This window comes from Dendrobium catenatum, unplaced genomic scaffold (genome assembly GCF_001605985.2).
Source record: "Dendrobium catenatum unplaced genomic scaffold, ASM160598v2 fragScaff_scaffold_1347, whole genome shotgun sequence".
In the NCBI taxonomy this organism is placed as follows: Eukaryota; Viridiplantae; Streptophyta; class Magnoliopsida; order Asparagales; family Orchidaceae; genus Dendrobium; species Dendrobium catenatum.
The window spans coordinates 1,176,252-1,199,020 of NW_021319809.1; the positions used below are offsets into that span (position 1 = coordinate 1,176,252).

General features: G+C 37.3%; 2 protein-coding genes across 7 annotated transcripts in view; one reads left to right on the forward strand and one right to left on the reverse strand.

Moving 5' to 3' along the window:
• The window catches only part of LOC110108027 (probable RNA helicase SDE3), a 28,921-nt gene extending 13,238 nt beyond the window's left edge, over positions 1-15,683 (forward strand). For 4 of the 6 annotated variants that reach the window (XM_020838520.2, XM_028699621.1, XM_028699622.1 and 1 more), the window contains 2 exons: positions 14,540-15,148; positions 15,253-15,683. In XM_020838520.2, coding sequence (XP_020694179.1) covers positions 14,540-15,076 — 537 coding nt within the window. In that variant the 3' untranslated portion in view covers positions 15,077-15,148; positions 15,253-15,683. The remainder of the gene's footprint in view (positions 1-14,539; positions 15,149-15,252) is intronic. The other 2 variants (XM_028699623.1, XM_028699620.1) reach the window with 2 other exon arrangements.
• Positions 15,684-19,141: 3,458 nt separating this feature from the next.
• On the reverse strand, positions 19,142-21,836 carry LOC110108052 (FCS-Like Zinc finger 8). Its single transcript, XM_020838559.2, has 2 exons — positions 20,285-21,836; positions 19,142-19,464 (listed from the first exon to the last, which is right to left on the reverse strand). The coding sequence occupies exons 1-2, from the start codon at positions 21,025-21,027 to the stop codon at positions 19,362-19,364; spliced, it is 846 nt and encodes a 281-aa protein (XP_020694218.1). The 5' UTR covers positions 21,028-21,836; the 3' UTR covers positions 19,142-19,361.
• Between the last annotated feature and the right edge of the window lie 933 nt (positions 21,837-22,769).

Here is a 22,769-nt window from a genome sequence, read left to right on the forward strand (position 1 = left end):
CAATGATAGAGAATTTATAATATATTTGGAAATTGATCAAATCTAATGATTTTCAAATACACCAAAATTGAAGTAGTGGTGAATTTCAAATTCACCATTGAATTACATTGTATTTGAATTCACACAACCAAACACTTGAATTCTTGGAATGCATTACTTTACAAATGCAGCTAACCAAATGACAATTACAATTTTGTTAAATTATGTTTTAATTAGGATATAATTACATTTATTATTACTTCTTTAGATAATTAGGAATTACTCAATCTTTAATTAAAAATTATATTTCTATTAATTAATTAAATATATTAACTAACCTATTCAGTTAAAAGCAATCAATAGGTAGGATGTTAATTTATGCTCATTAGGATTAAGTTAAAATTATTAGGGTAATAAATGCTTAATTAAATTTAAATTTATCCAAGAAATATATACATTAATTTAAATATTGCTTAATCTAAATCAATAATACAAAATTACCATCTAAGGTGATATATATATATATATATATATATATATATATATGCAATTTCTTGCACTACACATTTATTCAATAAATATGCAATTCTTCCATGTTGTACTTATTTCTAATATGCTTTTAGAGTACCTCCATAATTTCTTTGATCATTGTCCACACGCTACTACCGGTTCATGCATTATTATCACCCACGCCTTTATGTCATCCTGCATTATAGCTCCTTCATGTTGTCCTGTTTGTTGTCGCTAGGCTCCACCAAAATTGACTTCACCTTGATCAAATTTTCCTAGAATCTAGACTGATCAATCTTCTTGCCAACAACCAACATTTGCTGATCTTAAAGTTGCCAATATCCCTAGCTTGCTTTTCTTTATTTCATCTCTGATCGAATCCAATGACCACCAATCTTGTTCTTGCTCCTTCTCTGCATGCTCCTCTATCTCATTGCTTTCTTGTGCGTGATTTCCATACTATCTTCGACTTACTCTCTTTCATTTTAACTGTCTCCCTATTTGATCCAGTTCCATGTTGGCATGCTCGCCTGTTTGTTAAATAGATCTTTAATCAACAGGAGCAGATACAAGTAGCATAAGGCAAATTTCTGGAGGTTTTACTGGTGATCGAGACAAAGCATTGATCTTAATAATGAGCATAATCAATTCAAACCATGTCATAATAGATGAAATAGTTCTAACACAAACTTAGTGACATGAAATTCAGAGAAGAATACGAGAATCATGACAAGCTTGTGCAATGAAGAATAATCCTTGAAAGGATATAGTCTTGAGAGATTGTGCCTATGGTCGAAGCTGACGCACAAACTTAATATAAAAAACTGCAAACAATACTAGCAACTGTGGATCAGTCTATGAAGATTATTAGCATGATGATCTTGGCTCCAAAGGCGATTATCGTAAGATAGATGATTTTGCTATTAGAGATCTTTTTGAAATTGATTCGGTGAAAATGTGCCTCTGCTTGAGCCAGAACCACTTACAGAGTTTACTACTACAAAATTTGATGGGCTTAAGTGAATGGGTCTAATGTTATTATATATTTATTATAAAAAACAACTTTAACATTGTATTGAGCAAGTGGTGCTAATGCGAGATTGGTTAATGTGGGTTTATAACTGAAGTGGGCTTCAGGTGCTTAGCTTGTCCTTGACGTCTCATTGGGTGAAAGAGTGTGTTTTGGATGATCATTCTGCTATGTTTTCTTGTTCACCTTTGCAATTCACCGCATTAAGTCTAAGTTTAACGGGGCCACCTTGACTGGAGATCAGGTCTAATGAGTGATGAAGCTTGCCTTTTTTATTTTTACTTACTAGGCTTAGAGAGACCAAGGAGAAGCACATTGATGCTAGCCTTCGAAGACATGCTAAAGTGGTGCAAACATAGTTATAGACTTATAGGAAGATCACATCAAGTATTATTTTTCTCAAACAATACAATTGGCTTAAATAATAACCCATCATGGAAATACTCAACTTGATTATTATTTTATAGTAGCATAATGATATGATTAATCATAACTATTCATGTAAGGCAATCCATAGGGTCGCATTGCTCCAATTAATAAGAAAGTGTCTTATGGACTAAATTTCCTTCCATTCATTCAAAATCAATCCTATATAGCCCTTGTTAGCTCCTGCCACAAAATTCTAGTGCACGCTAACATGCTTCGAAAGGCATGTCAAGCCACCCCATATATAGAAAATAAAGCACAGAGTGCATGTCATGATGATATCTCGCTCATCAATGAATATTAATGCAAAAAAAAAAAAAAAAAAAAAAAGGCTACTATTGCCTTAATTGCATCAATTAAAAATGCTAGTGCTTCTCCAATTATTGATCACCTCAAATGCATTTGCGCTAAGGCACCTATGAGTTTCCATTTGGTCTGATAAAACATATAAGGGCACCAAAATGCATCAAAGATTATCAGAATAATTTGGCTAATCTACAATCCTATGTTCATATTCATACTTCCATGCCACTTAGTTATCTTATATGCTATATATGTCTCGTACATTAATTTTACGGCTAACTTGCCAGATCTGAGCCTAAGCCGCAACAACCTCACTTAGAATCTCATAACCGTCTGCTCACCTTTGATGGTTCCTCGGATCCTTACTACTTTAGGGAATGGGTTAGACAATTAGAAGACTATTTTGAATCACATGATATTCCTAAGTCCCACAAGGTTAGCATTGTTAAGTCTCACATGAACGGTAGTGCTCGTCAATTTTGGATGAGGTTGGAAGATCATAAAGAGTATCGTGGTGAATACCCTACTTCCGATTGGAAAGACATGAGACGATAACTTGGATTAAAATTTCTTTCCCCTACTTGTGGCCAATCATCTGATTTTAAGATTAGGTCACCCCCTATTCATCAAATTTTAGGGTACAACATTCTCAAGAACTCTACACGTGAAAGTCAGTCCTACTCACCTGTTACACTCCAATCTAATATCGTGACTCCTAGTTAGACCTGTCAATTTCGGGTTACGGGTCGAACCCAACCCGACCCGTAAGTGACCCGGATTTATTCGGGTTCGGGTCAACCCGACCCGGTTTTATAAACTGGTCAGTTTTCAAAACCCGAAACCGACCCGACAGCGGAAGCAGCGGGCAAAGAGGCGGGAACAGCGGGCAAAGAGGCGGGAATAAAAAAATTTTAAGTTAAACGGGTTTTCGGGTTGACCCGGCAACCCGTCGGGTCAACCCGAACCCGACCCGTTTTTGTAAACGGGTCGGTTTTCCGAACCCGAACCCAACCCGCTTCGGGTTTGGGTCAACCCAAACCCGAAAATTACGGGTCGGGATCGGATCGGGTTTTCGGGTCGGGTCCAATATTGACAGGTCTACTCCTAGTCCTCACTGAGCGGCAGCTACTCATTTTCCTACCTCTGTGGTTACTCCTAAACTTGTCGGACATACCACTCCTACTCACGTATCTAGTCAGGAAATGACCCCAACACCTAGTGATCTTCATCTGGAACATCACCCTGCCTCTTTTGTTGGGACAACCTGTGGACATCACTGTGGTCGATATCATCCATCCCTTAGTAACTTCAGGGTTGCTGCCCCACCCTGTAGGTCTTCATCTAGCCTTGATGGTCGACCCTTTATTGGGTCTTCTGTTGGATCGGTCCCATATGACTCCCCACTTGGACCGACTCCTAGTCATCCCAATCCACCTTGTCTGAGCATGCGTCCTATCTGCGTGGCAGAGCCCGATTTACCTCACCACATAGTTGACTTTATCACCTTTCAATTCAAGGTGAATTCTGAGGCACCCCAGTCTTTGGCCTACCCAGTCTGTGACCCTGTAAGTCATGGATACTTAAGACTTTTTTTAGGATGAAATTAAAGCGATTGAATTAGACTCCCTGCCTGACTTGAACCCTGAGTTAGCAGATCTAGAACCTTTAAACCTTGATGCCTTAGCCCATCCGGATCCTAATCTCATCAAGGATATCCCTTTGGATAAGGTCTGTCTAGACGATATTAGTTTGATCTCGAAAGAAGCTGATTTAATCTTGAACACATTGAAATTAAATTCGGAATATTCTGATTTAATTGTATCCCTTACTGAGATGACTCCGAATAATTCTGATTTAATTTCAGATAATTTTGTTGGCGATGTGGATAATCTCGAGTTGGATGTGAGTCAATTGAATTTACTACTTGAATTAAACCCTGATTTAATTGACCCCGAATCCATTGATCTTAGGGTTATAATCAAACCTGATCCTATTAAGGATAGTAATATGAGTTCGGAAGACAATAATTTTAATATGAACGATTCTGAGCCTAATTGGGAAACTGAGCCTCCTTATGTTTTATTGGAACCTATTTTAGGAGTTACTCCTTTAGATTTACATTTGAAAGAGTGTAGCTATCTTGATTTGGCTTATCTCACCATTCCTTGTACCAACTTTAATGTTAGAGAGAGTATTAGCTCATACTTTCATGTCACCACTCTAACTATTGTGCCCACATCTGTTCTAGACACCCTACCCCATCTTTTGAGTCTCATACCTGCTGGTGACTCTTTAGACTATTCCATTATGGTTGTGAATCAGGACTCATCATCTTATCATATTCCTGATTCCTTCATTATGCACTCTATATTCTTGTCCTTCCTTGTTAAAGACCCTCTCTCTCATAGTTGGATAAACTTGCTAGATTACCCTACTGCCCCTAGGAGACTATCTATGACCCTACCTGAAACTCCCTACGGAAGCCCTTTTTGCTAAGGATGTCTTCATTGCTCCTCCTATATCAGTTCCCTTAAACATGAAAACTTTATGTCCTCTCATTTTGTGACTGATCAATCTTTATCCCTATCTATGTGTGCTTGTGAGTTAGTATGTTTGTGTGTCTGTTTTCTTCCAAAATTTTTCTCTCTTTAAAACTTTTGCGTGAGCCCACAATTCATGTCAATCATCATGCACATCGAGTCTCTTGCATCCACATAAGCCGAATTTCCCTATAACAACTCTGTTAACCGAACCACCGATCTAAGTCCCGCTGAGATTGTTTATGGATACCAACCTAGACAACTTATAGATTTGATCCCTATGAGTCATCAATCTAGAGCATCTGAGTTTGCATCTGCATTTGCATCGCACCTTCAGGAATTACATAAATAAATTCATAATAGAATTAAACCAAGCAACGTTAACTATAAACTCAATGCGAATCGCAAGAAAACATTCAAGGAATTTAAGGTTAGAAATTTTGTAATGGTTCAGATTCGTCCGGAATGACTTTCTGCAAGGGGTCATTAACAAACTACATGCTACAAGCTTTGGACCCTTCAAAATAATTTCAAAAGTAAATGATAACGCTTATGTGCTAGACCTACCCAAAGATTTTAACATCAATCATACATTTAACATTGAAGATCTTGTAGCCTTTGAGGGATCATAGTTCAACCCCCCAAATCCACTTCATATTGAGCCTTGTGAGTCCATACCTGTTGAGAACCCTAGCCTACCTCCACTCCCATACATACCCACTTTACCCAGTGCGGAAGAGATCGAAACAATACTGGATGATGAAATTATCTCTACCAAAGGAGGGTGCCGAAGGTATTTAATCCAATGGAAAGGGAAACCGAAAACAAAAGATGTGTGGATTGATTGTACTGAGCTTCAGAGACTGGATCCTGACCTTCTAGAGCTATATGAAGGCACTCTTTACGCCTACTCGACAGGGTCGAGCATTCTCCCACCCGGGGAGAATGATGAGGATATTTTTTTTTGGGGGACATTTAGGCCATTTAAGGCAAACTCACACACACAACGCATACACATAGACTCGAACCCTGAACCCCTTAGTTGGAAGCCTAAGCTCTCAACCAATAGGCCAAGAAGAGTTGTGTAATGATGAGGACATCAGTAGGAGATTCCTGAATGTCTAACGTCGGAAGCATTGTAGATCGACGACTATGATGAGGAGCTTATATATTTAATATTTTATGTATTAGTTTAGATTTTCTTTATTTACGTTTGTACCCTTGCTTGTGTGTTGAGTTGTAGCCCTATGGGCATTTTAGTCAATTCTCTTCTTTCTCTATGAGGCCTATATATTAGGTCCTTGGTCTTGTATTTGGATGATGATGATGATTATGAAATAAAAATTCAGATTTTCTTGCTTGATCTCTTTGTAAGTTCTTGAGAGGAGAAACCCTAGGAGAGGACCTTGCAACACTCGTCAGCCACAGGCGGATTCCGGGACTCGCGGTTCTTCATTTTCCTTTCCCTATCACCGGCCACCTTATCTTCCCTCCCACAACCGCCAACCATCTCCTCTCCTCCTAAGCCGCCGACCAACTCCACCCCACCCACTACCCGTCAGCCACCCACACCCACCCTCTAGCCTGTCGGCCCCTCCCCACCACTTGATCGACCTTCAAGCTGCCACCTTTCCCCCATCCCCTTGCTCCATCGTCGGCCACCTCACCCTTGCCCTCTTGATGATGATTTAATCATCATTAACCATTACCTTAATTAGCCCACTTATTTCGGGAGAAAATTTAATCCAATTTAAAATTCAAATTCGAATTTCAAATACTTTTCTAAATTAGCCTTTTCAAATTAGGAAAGTTTTCAATTTGAGTCTAATTTGACATTAAATTAGACTTGAATTATTTATCCTTTTTTTTAAAGTGAACCAAGGAATTAGGAAGCATTAATTCCCCTCTCAATTTCCCCCACCCTCATCCATACCGCCGGCCCCTTCCCCCTATGCCCAAATTTTGAATTCAAAATTTGAATTCTAATCCTTCCCTCCGCTTTCAATTAATTCTCTTAATGAGATTATTTTTCTTGGTAATTAATTTTAAAGAGGATTTAATAACCCTAATTCCCCTATTGACCACTAGACAAAGAGCCAAAATCTAGCTCAAACCCCATTCAAATTCTATAAAATTTGCTCAAATATTGCATACCTCGGATGCGTCGAAGCTGACCCGTGAAATCCGCCGATATTGCATTAAGTCCCGCAAAGCCTGCTGAAATACGTCTTTCGGTGCCATCAAGAGGTCGCTTCTATAGACCTTTTCTCGATTGAATCCGCTCTCAAACGTTAGAACGAAGCCAGAGAACGCTCCACTGGCTTCCTTCCCCGCTTTTCCACACACGAACTCTTGAGCCTTCCACTCTCTATTTCTTCGTGTCTTCCACATTTGCTACCTAGTTCGCAAGCCCTCCAATCTAATCAGAACCTCCCACAAGTTTTCTTCCTCGGAACCTCTCAAGCCCTTGCGATAGATGTCTTCCCTTTGTCGTTCATCCAAAACAGAAACTCCTTAACCCAACTGTTTCTGAAGGCCTCCTCATTCTTCCTTTTGTTGAAGCCACAAGTTCACACGAGCCACCTTTCAAATGCCCCAGCTCTTCCTCTGTCCCGTCTGCCTCCTTCGGGCTGCCGAACCAAAACCGAGAACAAGCCTCGGCCTCCCTCTCAACTAACGCCTACAACAACCACCTCTTCCCTTCACCTTCACCTTCACCTTCACCGTTTGAATCTGCTTTGCGCCATTCAAGCCCCGTCTCTGCTCGACCTGGTACGTCGACCGACCCTTACCCAACCTGCTGCAAGAAAATCCATTTCTCGGGCTCAAAGATCTCCAGCGTCTACAGCTTTCTTATACGAATATCTCACATAAATTTCTCTCAAAGCCAAACAACAACCTCTCCTCTCAATTATAGCAATCGGTTCCAACCTATGAGCTGCTAGCAACACATCACTTTTTTTTTTCTAGCAACACATCACTTATTTTGGCTTTTTTTTGTTTTTTTTTGGACATTTAGGCCATTTAAGGAAAACTCACACACACAATGCATACACATAGACTCGAACCTTGGACCTCTTAGTTGGAAGCCTAAGCTCTCAACCAATAGCCCAAGGAGAGTTGTGTCACTTATTTTGGCTTTATTCACATTAAAGCAGCTTTTATTCCCATCCTACTCACTTGTATTCATTCTGCACATTTCAAGGAAAAAGGGGTAAAGACATAGTGAGATTCCTGTCCTTTTTTTTTACTATGATTTTATTTATTAACACTTTCGCATGCAGCATTATCAACCCTTTTAATGACCATCACTATTTCTGTTAGAACTTGTGTATATATAAATATATAATGTTTCCAGTTAAAGTATTTACGTATTTATATATATACTATTTCCTATTAAAGTATATATATATATATATATATATATATATATTATATATATATATATTGTTTCCTACTGAATTTATCTATATACTTTATTCTGTTAAAGTACTCTTAAGAAATTGTAGAGAGGAGATATGCCAAAAAAAAAGAAAGAGTTTCAAAAAAAAAAAAAAAAGAAAGAGAGATGTTTTCAAAAAAAAAAGAGAAAAAAATTTTTGTGTATCTCGTCGCCACCATCCCAGTCGCCGACATGCAAAGGTATAATCTCTAAACTTAGATTTCCATTCAAGTCATTGGCGGCGAACTGACAAATCCCCTACGTGCTCAGTGCTCAAGTAGCGTTGTGGGGAGAGAAGCTAGTGCGACGCCTACGACGAGTTGTTTCTAGCGGCACCTAATTCAATCGCTATAAATTTCTATGTGCAATTCCTATGTGGTTTCACATCATTTTATTTTTATTATGAGATTTTGTATTTTGGAGTAATTTTCTTTGAGTTGTTTCTAGCGGCACCTAGGGTTTTTGGAGAGTCAATCTATCTCTCAAATAGTAGATTAACTTGTATCTTGGTTTGTTGTGTCAATATCAATAAAATTAGCCCATAATCTTATTTTTTCTTACTGATTTTTGGTGCGCTTTCTCTTCATTGTTGCTATTTTTTTTTTAATTTTGCTGTATGTAGATTACATTCCTATCAAATTGGTATCAGAGCATATTTTTTGGGACTTATGACGGCTAAGAAGGTTGTTGTGTTGGAGGAGAGGCTTGATTGGGAAGTTGAAAATATGAAATCTGAATTTAGAGAGCAAATTTCAGCAATTGAGTGCAAATTTTTAAATCTGAAAAGATGATGAAAATGATGTTAGAGTTTTAAGCCAAAGCAACATCATCAGAGGCAAGGGCATCATTAAACAGATAAAGAAGTGGGGAAAATCCTAATATAGGGACGATCAGGGAGGATCGAGAGGTCAAAATTCTGGGGGAAGAAGAGGAGATGCTACCTTTGGAGTCACTTCCAAGGAGAGGAACGAGTGAATGGTATGACGGGCGAAGAAATTAGGATGGTGATGATAAAAGAGCTGATCTGAGGGAGAGGGAAACATGAAGGGATCACAACACCTGCTACACTGGAGGAAGAAGCCATTGAGGCAATGGCAGGCAATGGCGATACTAGGGTGAGAAAGTTCAAGATGCCGATTTTTGAGAGAGAAGATGCTCACAGGTGGATTTATTGGGTGAAGCGATATTTTGCTGTAAATGAGTTGGCATAAAATGAAAAACTCACCGCATTTGCTCTATGTCTAGAGGTTAAGGCATTGTCCTGGTACCAGTAGAGAGACTTGTGAGATTCAATCCAATCATAAATGGAGTTCAAAGATTGTCTACAAAAACGTCTCTAAACCAGTCAGGAAGAGACTTCTATGAACAACTCTTTGCTCTAGTGCAGGAGGGGACAATTGTAGAGTACCAGAAGAAGTTCGAGTACTTCTCGAGCCAATTGGGAAGGTTATCAGAGACTATGCTAGAGGGGAACTTTGTGAAAGGGCTCAAGCTTGATATTTGAGCAGCTGTTCTAGTAATGAGATCATGTAGCTTAGGGGAGGCTATGGAGTTAGCCCAATTGGTGGAGGATAAGAACCTCTTGGAGAGGAGTAGTCGTAGCAGCAGTTCAGGAGTCTCCTACTGCACGACCACTACATTACTGGCACCAAAGGTGCAGACTATGCCTATTCAGAAGGAAGCCTCGAGAGATAATGGTCTGGGAGTACGACCAGTGGGGAACTTCAAGAGGTTGATTGAGTCAGAAATTCAGGAGAAGCCAAAGGTTTATGCTTTAGGTGTGATGAGAAGTTCGCTCCAAACCATCGTTTTAAGGACCGTTCGTTTCAGATCCTAATAATCTGCTATGAGGAGGAAGATGCTGCAGAGGAGGAAGATGTTCACATGCACTTAGATATTATAGAGGTATCCCTTAACTCATTGGTCGGGTTCACACTGAATCACCTCATGAAGGTTAAAGGAAAGATCGGGCATCAGGAGGTGGTAGTATTGGCGGATAGTGGAGCTACCCACAACTTCATTTCCATGAGGATGGTGGATCAGTTGGGACTGAAATTAGTGGACATGGTGCAGTTTGGGGTATGTTGGGAACATGAAATGTACATATGAGTAGAAGAATTTGCAAAGGGGTAATCCTAATCCTTATAGAGGTTCAAGTTTTGGAAGACTTTCTACCATTGGATTTGAGGAGAACATATGTGATACTGGGAATGAAGTGATTGCAAAAGTTGGGGAAGACCAAAATTGATTGGAAGGCTCTAAGAGTTCAAAGTTGAGGTAGGAGAGTGGTTATTAAAGGGGATTCTAGCTTGCCTGAAATTATATTTTCACTCAAAACCATGGTAAGGGCAATCCAGGGTGAAGGAGTGAGATTTTTGATGAAGTTGCATAGTTTGGAAGGAGAAAAGGAAGAGGAGAAGATAGAAGCACCAAATATGGTTCAGCTACTCCAACAGTATTAAGAGGTGTTACAGCTAGTTCAGGGGTTGCCTCTTCCACAAGAACACAAGCATGATATCATCTTGAAAGGAGTCTTACCTATCAGTTTTCGTCCGAATCATTATCCCCAATTCCAAAAGGATGAGATCAAGAGATTGATCACAGAGATGGTGGAGGTAGGGATCATTCGACCCAATGTCAGTCCATTTTCCAGTCTAGTATTATTCGTGAAAAAGAAAGATACAGTTGGAGGTTTTGTATAGACTATCGAGCGTTGAACAAGGAGACTATGCCAGACAAATTTCTTATTCCAGTGATTGATGAGTTGTTGGATGAGCTATTTGGAGTGGTGCTTTTCTTAAGGATTAGTTTGAAGTTTAGAAACCATAAGATTTGGATGAGGCCCAAGGATGTTTCTAAGATGATATTTAGGACTCATGAGGGACACTATGTGTTTTTAGTGGTTTCTTTAGGCCTCACTAATGCTCGAGCTACTTTCTAGTCTCCGATGAATAGGATATTCCAGCCATATCTGTGGAAGTTTCTGTCAATCATCTTTGATGATATTTTGATTTACAACAGGATTGAGGAGCACTTAGAACACTTTGGGATTGGTGTTATCCACTATGTGGGACCACCACTTATTTGCCAATTTGAAGAAGTGCTCATTCGCCCAGCCTAGAGTGAAGTATTTGAGGAATATGGTATCACAAGGAGTAGCAGCTGACCAAAGCAAAATCGAGGCCATGGTGAGGTGGCCAATACCCAATACTCAAGAGTTTGAGGGAGTTGAGATGGTTTTTGGGGCTTGCAGGCTGCTACAGAAAGTTCGTGAAGGGATACAGTTTAATAGCCTGACCTTTGACTGAACAACTAAAGATGGATAATTTCAATTGGGGCAAAATAGCTACCAAGGCCTTTAAGGAGTTGAAGAAAGTGATGACAAGCATGCTAGTGTTAGCCCTGCTCGACTTCAACTAGCCTTTTGTGGTGGAGACGGATGCCTTGGGGTATGGGCTAGGAGCTATAATTATGCAGGACCACTGACCAATGGCTTATTTCAATCAGGTGTTGACTGCCAGGGCGAGATTAAAGTTAGTCTACGAGAGGGAGCTGATGATGATTATGCTGGCCATCTAGGAATGGTGAGCCTACCTGTTGGGGCGATACTTTATTGCCATGACTGATCAAATAAGCATAAAATTTCTTATGGAGCAAATGAATGAACATCAAAGGTGGCTTTTGAAATTGCTAGGTTATGATTTCGAGATCCAATATCAACCAAGGATAAAGAACAAAACTGCATATGAGTTATCTAGGTGTATGAGGAGCCCCACATGATGATACTATCTGTTCCCTTAGTTGTTGACCGGGAGACATTGAGAAAGGAAAGTCAATAAGATGAAGGATTGGAGAAAATCAGGAGAGGTTTATTGGGGAACAAGGATAGTCATCTAGGCTATACCTTAGTCAATCAGAGATTGTTATACCAGGGGTGAATAGTGATACCAATGACTCGCCATATGTACCCCACTTACTATGGGGGTTTTATGGTAGTGCCATAGGAGGACACTTGGGGGTACAAAGACCTATCGTAGGCTAGCAATAAATTGTATTGGGTTGGAATGCAAAAAGATGTGGAGGAGATAGTGGCTAGCTGCGATATTTGTCAGAGGCACAAACATATAGCAATGGCTCCAGGAGGACTTTTGCAATCTCTAGCTCTACCCTAGGCGTGGGAAGATATAACAATGGATTTCATTGAAGGTTTGCCGAAATCGGTGGGTTTTTTTTGGTGATTTTGGTAATAGTGGATATGTTGAGCAAGTATGCTCACTTCATTTTCCTATGACACCCATACATGACAATTTCAGTGGCAACAACATTTATTCGAGAGTTGGTCCGCCTACATGGAATTCTGGAGTCCATAGTGTCAGATAGATACAAGGTGTTCTTGAGCCACTTCTAGAGAGAGCTATTCAGGATGCAGGGGACCATTTTGAAGAAAAGTACAACATACCATTCATAGATCGACGGGCAAGCCGATGTGGTGAATAGGACTGTGGAAACTTATTTGAGATTTTTTGTATCAGAAACACCCAACACTTGAGTGAAATGGTTACCTTGGGCCAAGTACTAGTACCATACATCCTACCATAGTGCAATATATACTATACCCTTCAAAATCCTTTATGCCAGAGACCTTCCCCACATGGTATACTACAGGACCAAGAGCTCTCTTAGTTTCATCAGTGGAACAACAGTTGGAGGAACATGATAGGATATTGGGAGAGCTAAATGAAAAGTTATCTCCACGATATTATGGTCTTTATGAGGTTGTGGAGAGGATTGGTATCGTGTCGTATTGTTTGCAGCTACCCCCTACTTCCGCCATACACCTGTTATTCTATGTGTCCCAGTTGAGGAAAGTTATTGGCAACCACAATCCATTAGCGATGTTGTGGATGACCTTGATAGAAGAAATGGAGGTGATCCTGGTGCCAATAGAAGTGAGAGGAGTTTGCTCACCAACCGGAGGAGCTAGAGAAGTGCTGATTGAGTGGAAGGATTTGCCCTACTATGAAGCAACATGGGAACCTTATTAGATGATTCAACAACAGTTTCCTTCTTTCCAACTTGAGAACAAAGTGACTCTTTGGGAGGAGAGTATAGATGGACCGGTTGAACCGGTCCAGCCAATCAATGTAGCCACAATAAGGGGGACTGGTATAGCTGGCATGTAGAAGAGCCTTGTGGGCCCCACTGGTGTGGGTGGCTGACAAGGAGAGAGGGGGCTCAAAGGGGATAAATTATACCTTTAATTACTTACTATAGAAAATCAAAATTGGGAGAAAATTAGGAAAGTATATTTAGGGAAAGAGCTGATTTGAATTCAAATTTGTGAGGGATTAGGTAAGTTTATTTAGGGAAAGATGTTTGATTTGAATTCAGATTTATGAGGAAATTATAAAAGTTTATTTAGGATTAATTATGTTTTATTTTTATTATGATATTGTGTGTTTTGGAGTAATTGTCTTTGGAGTTGTTCCTAGCGGCATCTGGGGTTTGTGGAGAGTCGATCTACCTCTCAAATAGTATATCAACTTGCATTTTGATTTGTTGTCCCAATATCAATAAAATTATTCAATAATCTCTTTTTTTTTCTGATTTCTGCTACGTTTTCTCTTCGTTGTTGCTATTTTTGTTTTTTGCTGTGTCTTATTGGCAATTCATTGTAGTCTTCCATGGATTAAGAGTTGGATATGAAGATGATTTATCCCTTAAATAAATTTCGTGTGGGACTCTGTTTTGAATATTCTTTTGGAGAACCTTCGTGTGCTAAAAGAAACAAAAGTGGTTTTTAATTGTGGGGACTCTGTATTCTTCTTTCTTTTAGTGCTTTATTTCTTACATTAGTAAGGATTTTTGATAGGAAAGAAATTGCTTTAAAATTCAAGAAATCCTTTTATTCTCTTGAAATTCTAGTAGCACTAGGGATAATATCAACTCTACTCTTTTAAAATGAAAGGCAATGCTAGTCCAGCCAAAGGGCTTGTGGTAGTTTAGAGCAGATTTTCTTTTTGCTGAAGCTGAAATAAATTTTCCGGTCCTCTGTTATTTTGATGGAATTATTTTGGTAAATAAGAAAATTTTTGTTTCAGAAGGGCCTGACCAATGATTAATCAAAATGGATTTTAAAACTATTGAATTTTCTTTCAGATGAGTACAATGTATGAATAATTAAACTTTATTGCATTAATCCCAAAGTAAATCCAACTAATTTGAAATCTATAATGATCCTTTTTTAAAAATAAAAAACAACTTGACTCAAACGCTCTTGACTGGCTTTTTCTCTCCCGTTTTTTTCAGGATCCTTACTGGGAGAAGCTATTGAGGCATTGTGTAGATAATGGTTCCTATCAGGGCTGCCCTCTTCCTTCCTTAGAGAGGAAAGTTTTTTCCGATCAGTTTTCCCCTCCTATTCTTCCACATGACATTGAAAAGCCAAATTCAGAAGGAGTTGAATGGGGAGAAAACCCATTAAAGAAGTCCAAAGAAGTTGAATGGGGTGACGAAGCCTCAGAACAATATAACAACAAAGATGATGAATATAACGAAGAAGCTTCAAAGCAATACAACAACGATGTTGAATGGGAGGAAACTGTTCAGTACCCCAACGAGGGAGAATTGCTGCAACAGGGCTCCAAATTTAATTCTGATAAATATGACAGTGCTGATAATTCTGCTTGGAATGGTTCTTCCATTGACCGTTACAGATCTACTGAAGCAGAAATGAAGAATGAAACAAACAATTTTGATGGAGCTGGCCTTGAAGACTCCATTCCACAGAAGAAGAAGCATGAATGGAATGGTATGGCCTTCACGCCCACAGGGTGGGGTGATTAGGCTTTGAAATGCTACCAGTTTTAGATTTCCTGGAGTTGCGAGTGAGCCATGATGGGTTGATTTTGTAAGTAGGTCTGCAACCAAACTAGAGCATTCAATGAACATTTTAATATTCATTCAAATATTAAAAATGAGCTTGAATATTAACCTGTTGGTTCATTTATTTTCGTGAGCAGGTTAGGCCAGAAGACCTGATGCAATACAAACATTTTTTTTATTCGGTTGAACCGGTCTGAATGAAGCCTAAGATTGGGCCCAAATAACCTGTAGCTACCATAACTGGTCCACCACCCAACTGGTTGAATAGCCAACTCAGCTGCTCTGCTTAAGAGTAAAGGTAGTCTGTCCAAAACTCAATTAGTGTTATCTGACACCCACATTTAAAGAACTTCCTCTTTTTATAACACAATTCCCTGCTGAGATCCAACATTAGTAGTGTTTTTCTATTCACTGAAGAAGGAAAGAATTTTGAGAGTTCTTTATTACCTCTAAAGATTCAAATACAAAGTTCCAAAAATATGAGTTATGCTGAAGAGGTTTAATGCTTTTCTATTTCTCTTTTCAACAGTTGTGCTAATTTTGTATTGTAAGGTTGTGTTTGGGACAACTTTTTTATTGCTTCTTAAAGCAGCATTTTAAAAAGTTATTTTTGAAAGCAACAAAAAAGTTGTTCCAAACGAAACAAGTTAGTTACTTTAGATGCAAAGTATTTATTTTACAGGAGTCAATTCCACATAATTTTTATTTTTGGTGGTGGGTATGTTTGAAGTTTGATTAATGAAACCTATTAAGTTTTCTTTTGATGCAGAAGTAATAGTCAATGATTTATTATTTTAATTAAGGTTTTTAGATACACATGGATGTTAATTAGGGGAGAATTCTTGCCAAGAGATTATGAGATATTGTCTATTTGTGCAGATTATTATCATTCAAATGTATGGCTGATTAGAAGAAGGCTAAAACAGGGTAGTATACTTAGAACCTAAATCTAAATCTTACATGATTATATTTAAATGGAGCAGCTCGATGAGACATTCAATGGGTCAAAGACCATTTGATTATGACATCAGAAAGACACAAATATTGAATAAACGATCTATGATCAAAATGATCATTTTACACCGTTTGATGGAGTGTTTTGGATTTATTAAAGTATCCCTCTCAAAAATGCTGAGGGAAAGTTTAGGAGTTGAAATTGCTTAAAAATTCTACTATATTTTCTAAATGATCACGGCCGACGGCCACTATTGATGGCCACTATTGACATCCGCGGCCGCCATCATCAAAGTTCTGTCCTCGTCTATTATTGTTGCTTGGCAATTAAGATTTAGTCATACTGTTGGATCTTAACTGCTTGCTTATATACATCTAATTTCTGTAACGTCTACAATGGGATTAGGTAGTTATTCTCAATTGAGAATAACCCTCTATTTTCTTTAATTGCAAGAAAGGGAGGATTATTGTATCTTTTATTATACGGTGGATTATAATAACTGAATCAGGTCCCATAGTTTTTTTCCCATTTTGAATTTTTTCGATTAAAAAATTCATATCTAAAAAATTTATTTGTTCATTCTGATGTTTTGTATAAAGCTAAAACAATAAATATACTCTTACAATTACAATTTTGTTAACACAACAATTTTTAATGAGTAATTCCATTAATTTCAGTCACAACTATTTATCAAATGTCAAACAAGTAGCCATTCTGAAAATATTTGATGGGGTATTCTAAATAATAGATTTTTGTCCAAAAAAAATAAAAATAATAATGTGTTAGTGGCATTAATTTGGTCACACATTAGCGGATGATATAGTCAATCCTTCTCCTGGAAGAAAAGAGTCTAAACAACATAAAATTAACAGGCAATAAATATAGTTTGGACTTGTCTCTATTTTGAAAGAAATGGGACTTGAACTACTGATAATTCATGTGTAGTCAGAGGAAATGAGGGGCATTTATGATTTAGGCTTTATTTGTGACGGCTTTCTTATTGCTTTTTAAAACAGTTTTTTAGTATAAAATTTTTAATTATTGAATTAAAAAATTACTTTAAGAAGAAGCAAGAAAGCCATCCCAAACAAAGCCTTACTCTTTTAAATTTAAAAAAAAAAAAAATTGATGGTGAAGGTGATCAATATAATTTTTTTTCTTCAATGAAAGAGGATTGAATGATTATAAGTTGATAGGTGGCTACAAGTAGCCGGCCCTTTTATTATTAATCATTAGTAAACCAAAATATTCCTTGCTATTATCAACAATGGATGAACCCTACTACCCTTCCCTTGATTAGAAAAGTGATTGAACAATTCTATCTCATCGGGTGTGTCAATCGACTTGATCGAGTTGGGGTTAGGCTGGGCAACTGGCTGGTAGTTGGTTACATGGCGCTAGTACTTGTGAAATACATAATCATTGAACAAAATATATCACATTGTAGATTTTAGGTATTCAAAATTCGATGTTTCTTCTTGCAATGCTACATTATGAAATAATTGCTTGTGGTAAGAGCTTTCTTAAAGGTTTGTTTGTTTGTTAATTAGCCTCCCAACAACCAATGGTGTGGTGGTGTTAGAAGTGTCAACAATCAATTAATTAGGTGATGGGAAGGGAGTATGCGAGGGAAGTTTAATTTCTGAAAATAACATCTTTATAATTGTCTTAATGATACAATCATTTTAAAAATAATTTTGTATTATTTAGAGTTTGTTTAGTACCTAAAATAAAATTTAAATTCAAAATTTATTGTAGGTATATCCTTTTTTGGCTTAATTTAAATGAGAACTTAAGGTCCTATGGTTGGCCATAATTTTTTTTTAATCCATATCAATGTTTTATATATGATTATTGAAACAATTGATCCGATTTATGAAAATCTAAAGGCTTTATTTGAGACAGCTTTCTTACTGCTTTAATTCAAAAAATTTTATACTACCTAACTTTTTTAAAAAGTAAAAAACAAGCTGTCCCAAATAAAGTCTAAAATGTGGACACTGGTGAGGCTAATGTCCTTGGAATTTTAAAAGACGACCTCGCGAAAACTATATGTCCTACAAGACTAATTGGCAACCCCCCTCCAACAATTTGAAGATAGAAAATGGACTTAAATATTCACCTTCCCTCTTGTGGCCCATGCTTCGATGTGCTATCTCAAAAATGCTCGTCCATAAGCATAGGAGAGTTCTTGTAATCTTAGAATAAAAAAGATTGTAACAATTTCTCTATCAACTTTTGCACATTACAATGATTTAATTGCTAAGTGTGTAGGATGCTTAGATATGGACATTGGTTGTTTCAAACATCTCAAAATTTAGAAAAATTATTCTGTGCAGACCCCCGATGGCATCCGAAGACCAACTAGAATGCACCACATCATTTTTATTTTGTTCGATACCTATGTACTGGACGACATGATATGTTCTGATTGATCTCCAAATTATTTCATGTTTGCAAAGAATAATTTCTCCAAAATTTGAGCTCTAGCTCAAGTTCTGGGCAAGTAAAAACTCCAGCCAACTGTAGTTCACAAATTCAGCGTTTTACTCACTCATCTCAGTTACATTCTAAGGGGCATTTGAGATAACTTTATATTTATATATATATATAATAATCACTAAAAAATCACCCTATAAACAGATAAACTCTTCTCCATAAATTTTTTTTTTTTTTTTTAAGTTCATAATGACTTGGTTACATCAAGTTCTTACATTCTTATGCAAATACTATTCACCAACCAAACAAATTTACTACATCAAGTTCAGGTAAAAAACATGTCAATATCAAATTTTCGAGTCAAAAACGGATTTTCGGATCAAAATCGAGTTAATTTCGGATTTTTAGGTTAACCCAAACCCAACCCATTTTTAAAACTGGTCGCTTTGTTGAACCCGAACCATTTCCGGTCCAAGTTTACCCTAACTTCAAATTTTAGCTCAGGTTCGTGTCGGATTTTCGAGTTGCTGTATCAAATATTACCACCCCTAATGTAAACATTGAAAGCAAACCTAAGTAAAAATCAACCTAAAGCACACAATTCAATATTTTTTTCCAGCCAAAAAAGTGTGGAGAAAAAAGTCCAATAAAAACCACTTAATTGAAGACAAAGGATTAGATGTAACACAAAAACACCCACAAAAGATACATAATGAAGCATTATAGTTAAGATAATTATCATAAGGAGGAACTAATCACCACCCAATCATATTTACTACCAAGACAAATAAAAGGAAGAACAACAAACAAAAACAAGGAGCTATTCCTCTCTCTGCTACCTAAGTTTGGCTCCTAGAAAAGATCCAAAAGGTCTTCAAAGCAACTTTCAGTTTCCTCTGCATCAGAAATCATCTCTTGCTGACGGCATTCATGGCTGCAGAATGCTCTCTCACCTCTACAAAAACAAAAAAGCTCATCTTCATTGAGAATCACAAATTATGGAGAACATTAGTTGAGAATCTATGTTAAGTTCTTTGAGTCGGTGAACTCCAAAACTCAAGAAGTTTCTCTTTAATTTAACAAAGAAAGGAATAAGTAAATGAACAGTTAGATGTTTGAACTTCTGATTAAAAAAGGTTTGAGAGCAAAGTGAAGTGTAAAATAATCTGATATGAAAAATGGAATAAGAATATAGCTTGACAAATATCTTTATTTCCCAACATGGTAGTTTTTCCATTTTTTGATCTTGCAAAGCATGATTATCTACAATTTCCATGATTGTTATTTCATAAAATAGGAAAGTACATCTTATAACTCATGAAAAAGTAGAGAAATTCAAGAGAGTGTGTCATGTATCTTGAAGTAATTTAGGCTTTCGTTTGAGATGTCTTTCTTACTGCTTCTTAGAGTAACTTTCTATTTCATAAATTTTAATTTTTTACTAGAAAGCCGATTTAAGAAGCAATTAAAAAGTCATCCCAAATGAAATCTTAAGCTGTCAATATATGTTGAACCAAGTCTTTTTTTTGTTTTCTATATGATGTCTGCAAACATGTGAAATCCCGATGAACATAGAGGAAGATTACGTAAATCATTGATAAGAAACGAAGCATAAGCTCAGATTATAACCACATGAACTGGAATAAAGCATTTTCTAAGCCACAATTACTTTCTAACTCATGAAAAGAAAGATACTATAACTTATGGATACTAAACAACCATGAACAAGAACAGCATTTAATAACATGAAAAAAGAAAAAAAAATTAACATATACCTGTACATGAAAATGTCCTTTCCCTGTGCAAGGCTTTTCCTGCAAGCATGGCAGAATCTTAAGAAATCTTCTGAAGAATACCCTGAGCTCTGTTCAGTTGAGAACCCATTTTCCTTCTTCGAAGCCGCGAATCCGTGGCCACAGCTCTCCAAAATACAATTGTCAAAGATATGAGTTTTCTTCGGATTCGGCCCGTAAGAGATCACACAGGTGTAGTCCTCTGAAAGCTCCAGCTCCCTTGGAGAAAGGGGCCCTGTGAAGAGTCTCGGTGAAGGAGGTCTCACTTCACCGACCAAACTCACAGGAGAATGCAGAGCTAGCTGAGAATTTTTGTTCTTGATACCAAATTCAATTGGAGTATGCGGAGACTCAACAGAGCCAGTTGGTGAAATGGAGTTGGATTGTACCGGCGGGATCTGAATCTTTAGTTCTGATCCAAATAGCACCATCCTACTACTTTGACTGACGGTCTTCTTCTCAGACTTTTCCTTAGTGAGAGCATCCACTATGCCTAGGCCTATTGCTCTTGAGTCTCCACTGCCCCAATAAGATTTTCTGCTATGGCTGCCAACGACAGAGAAGGGCTTGGTCTCAAGAATGGAAGTTGGACTCATGGAAGCCTCAGTGTCTAAGAAGCTCTTTGAAGAGAGGCCCATAAAAAGCTTTGGAGAAGCAAAGAGAGAGGAAAAAGGGTTTGTGTGCTTCCCAGAGGGAGATGGAAGGATGGAAGAGTTATCAGACATTCAGAAGTGATTATTTTTCCAACGGCTACTAAGCTTCTTCAGTATATGAATTGCAGAAAAATGTGTAGTTCATCAGAGTAAAAGAGGTCAAGATGGAACTGAGGGAGTAAAGGTGCGATTTTCTTCCTATCCTCTTTTGATTTTCCTTACAAAATTTTACAAAGGTCACAAGAAATTGAAGGACTATATATCCTACGAAACTATGAAATGGATATGATTTATGAACTCGCTCGTACTGTTTTATGGATTCTCCACGGAGATCATTTGGAGTGGCAGGTAGAGGATCGTAGATTAGCTGAAAAGCTCCAGGGTATCTCTTTTATCTCTTTTTGGTAAACATGATGACAGCCCAAAGGAGAAAATCCCATGAAAACCTCTCAAAAATTCAGAAAACGAGAACCCAAAGTGTAAAACATCATTAAACTGAAACTAACACACAAAACAAGTAATCCTCTTTGACACGAGTTATTGAAAGAGTGAAGAATGACGATTATTAATATAAAAAAGGCTTCATTTTTCTGTCACTCCGCTCGTTCAGAACTTCAACCACTACTCACAAAAAAAGGCCCCCCCCCCAAAAAAAAAAAGAGCTTGAAACAAGAAGAAGATGAGACAATCTCGACTAATAAAAATCTCTCCTTTCCTCTTTCCTCCTTCTCCGAATAAGAAAAAGGAAATATCTTTCCGCTCTCTCAATCTCTCAACTGCTCAAAAGAGTCCGGAGAAGCTGTGGCTGCCACGAAGAAGATGAGATTTTAAAGAGAGAGAGAGAGAGAGCGATAGATAGATAGAAAGAGTGAGAGCTTTGTATTTGTTCGTTTCCCCGAAAACCGCCATTCCCTCTGATAAGAAAGCAGTTTAAAAAGAGCGGTTTTTAACACAAAATCATTTCTAAAAAGAATTATTATTTTTTTCATTATTTTCTATATTTTTATATCTGCTTTATTCCTTCGAGCTCAGCAAAGCACATAGGATCAAAACAAGCTTTTTATTAAGTTGAATATAAATTATAATTAATTTGAATTGTTATTTCTTTTTCAAAGTTTTTTTTAATTAATTTGAATTGTTATTTCTTTTTCAAAGTTTTTTTTAATTAATTTGAATTGTTATTTCTTTTTCAAAGTTTTTTTTTTTAAATCTTGGGCCTATATAAACGGCCCAGATTTTGGGCGGTTGAGCTTACCGGGGTGAATAGACTCAATTTTAACCAGGGTGAGATGGCGACACGCCGCGGTTAATTTATGAACAGTACGGCCTTTTGTCCTTTTCATCGCTGCCGGTTAATTGGGTTCGTACGAATTCGACCACGGCGATTCGGTCCGGCTTGGCGCGGTTCGGCTCGGACCGTGACAAAGCCTCATCATAACCCTTTGAGATGTTCTGCCATGAATCACCGCACGGCTCGCATGCTGAAGCAAGCATTAACTGTAATATGTTAAAAGCCATAATTATCACTAATGTAGTCTTTTTTAATACATTTTAATAAAATAATATATAATATCATTAAAGATATAAATATTTAATTTTTGATGATTTAAATTTGTATCCATATAAAGAAATATCTTTACTTACACTCATTTTATTTTTTAAGCTATATTTATATTTTTATTGATAAGTTGAAAAAAATAATTTTATGTTTAATAATTTCTTTTTTTTTTACTAAAATCAAAACATTTACTATAGAATTATACAGTTTTAATTGTAATCAAATTATTTATTTTAAAATAAGTTTTTATATTGAA

Excerpts from the sequence above, each read along its gene's own strand:
- LOC110108052 (XM_020838559.2), bottom strand. The coding sequence starts at position 21,027 with ATGTCTGATAACTCTTCCATCCTTCCATCTCCCTCTGGGAAGCACACA. Across the intron at positions 19,465-20,284 it reads AAGGACATTTTCATGTACAG|AGGTGAGAGAGCATTCTGCA; the intron begins GTATATGTTAAT and ends TTGTTTTTGTAG.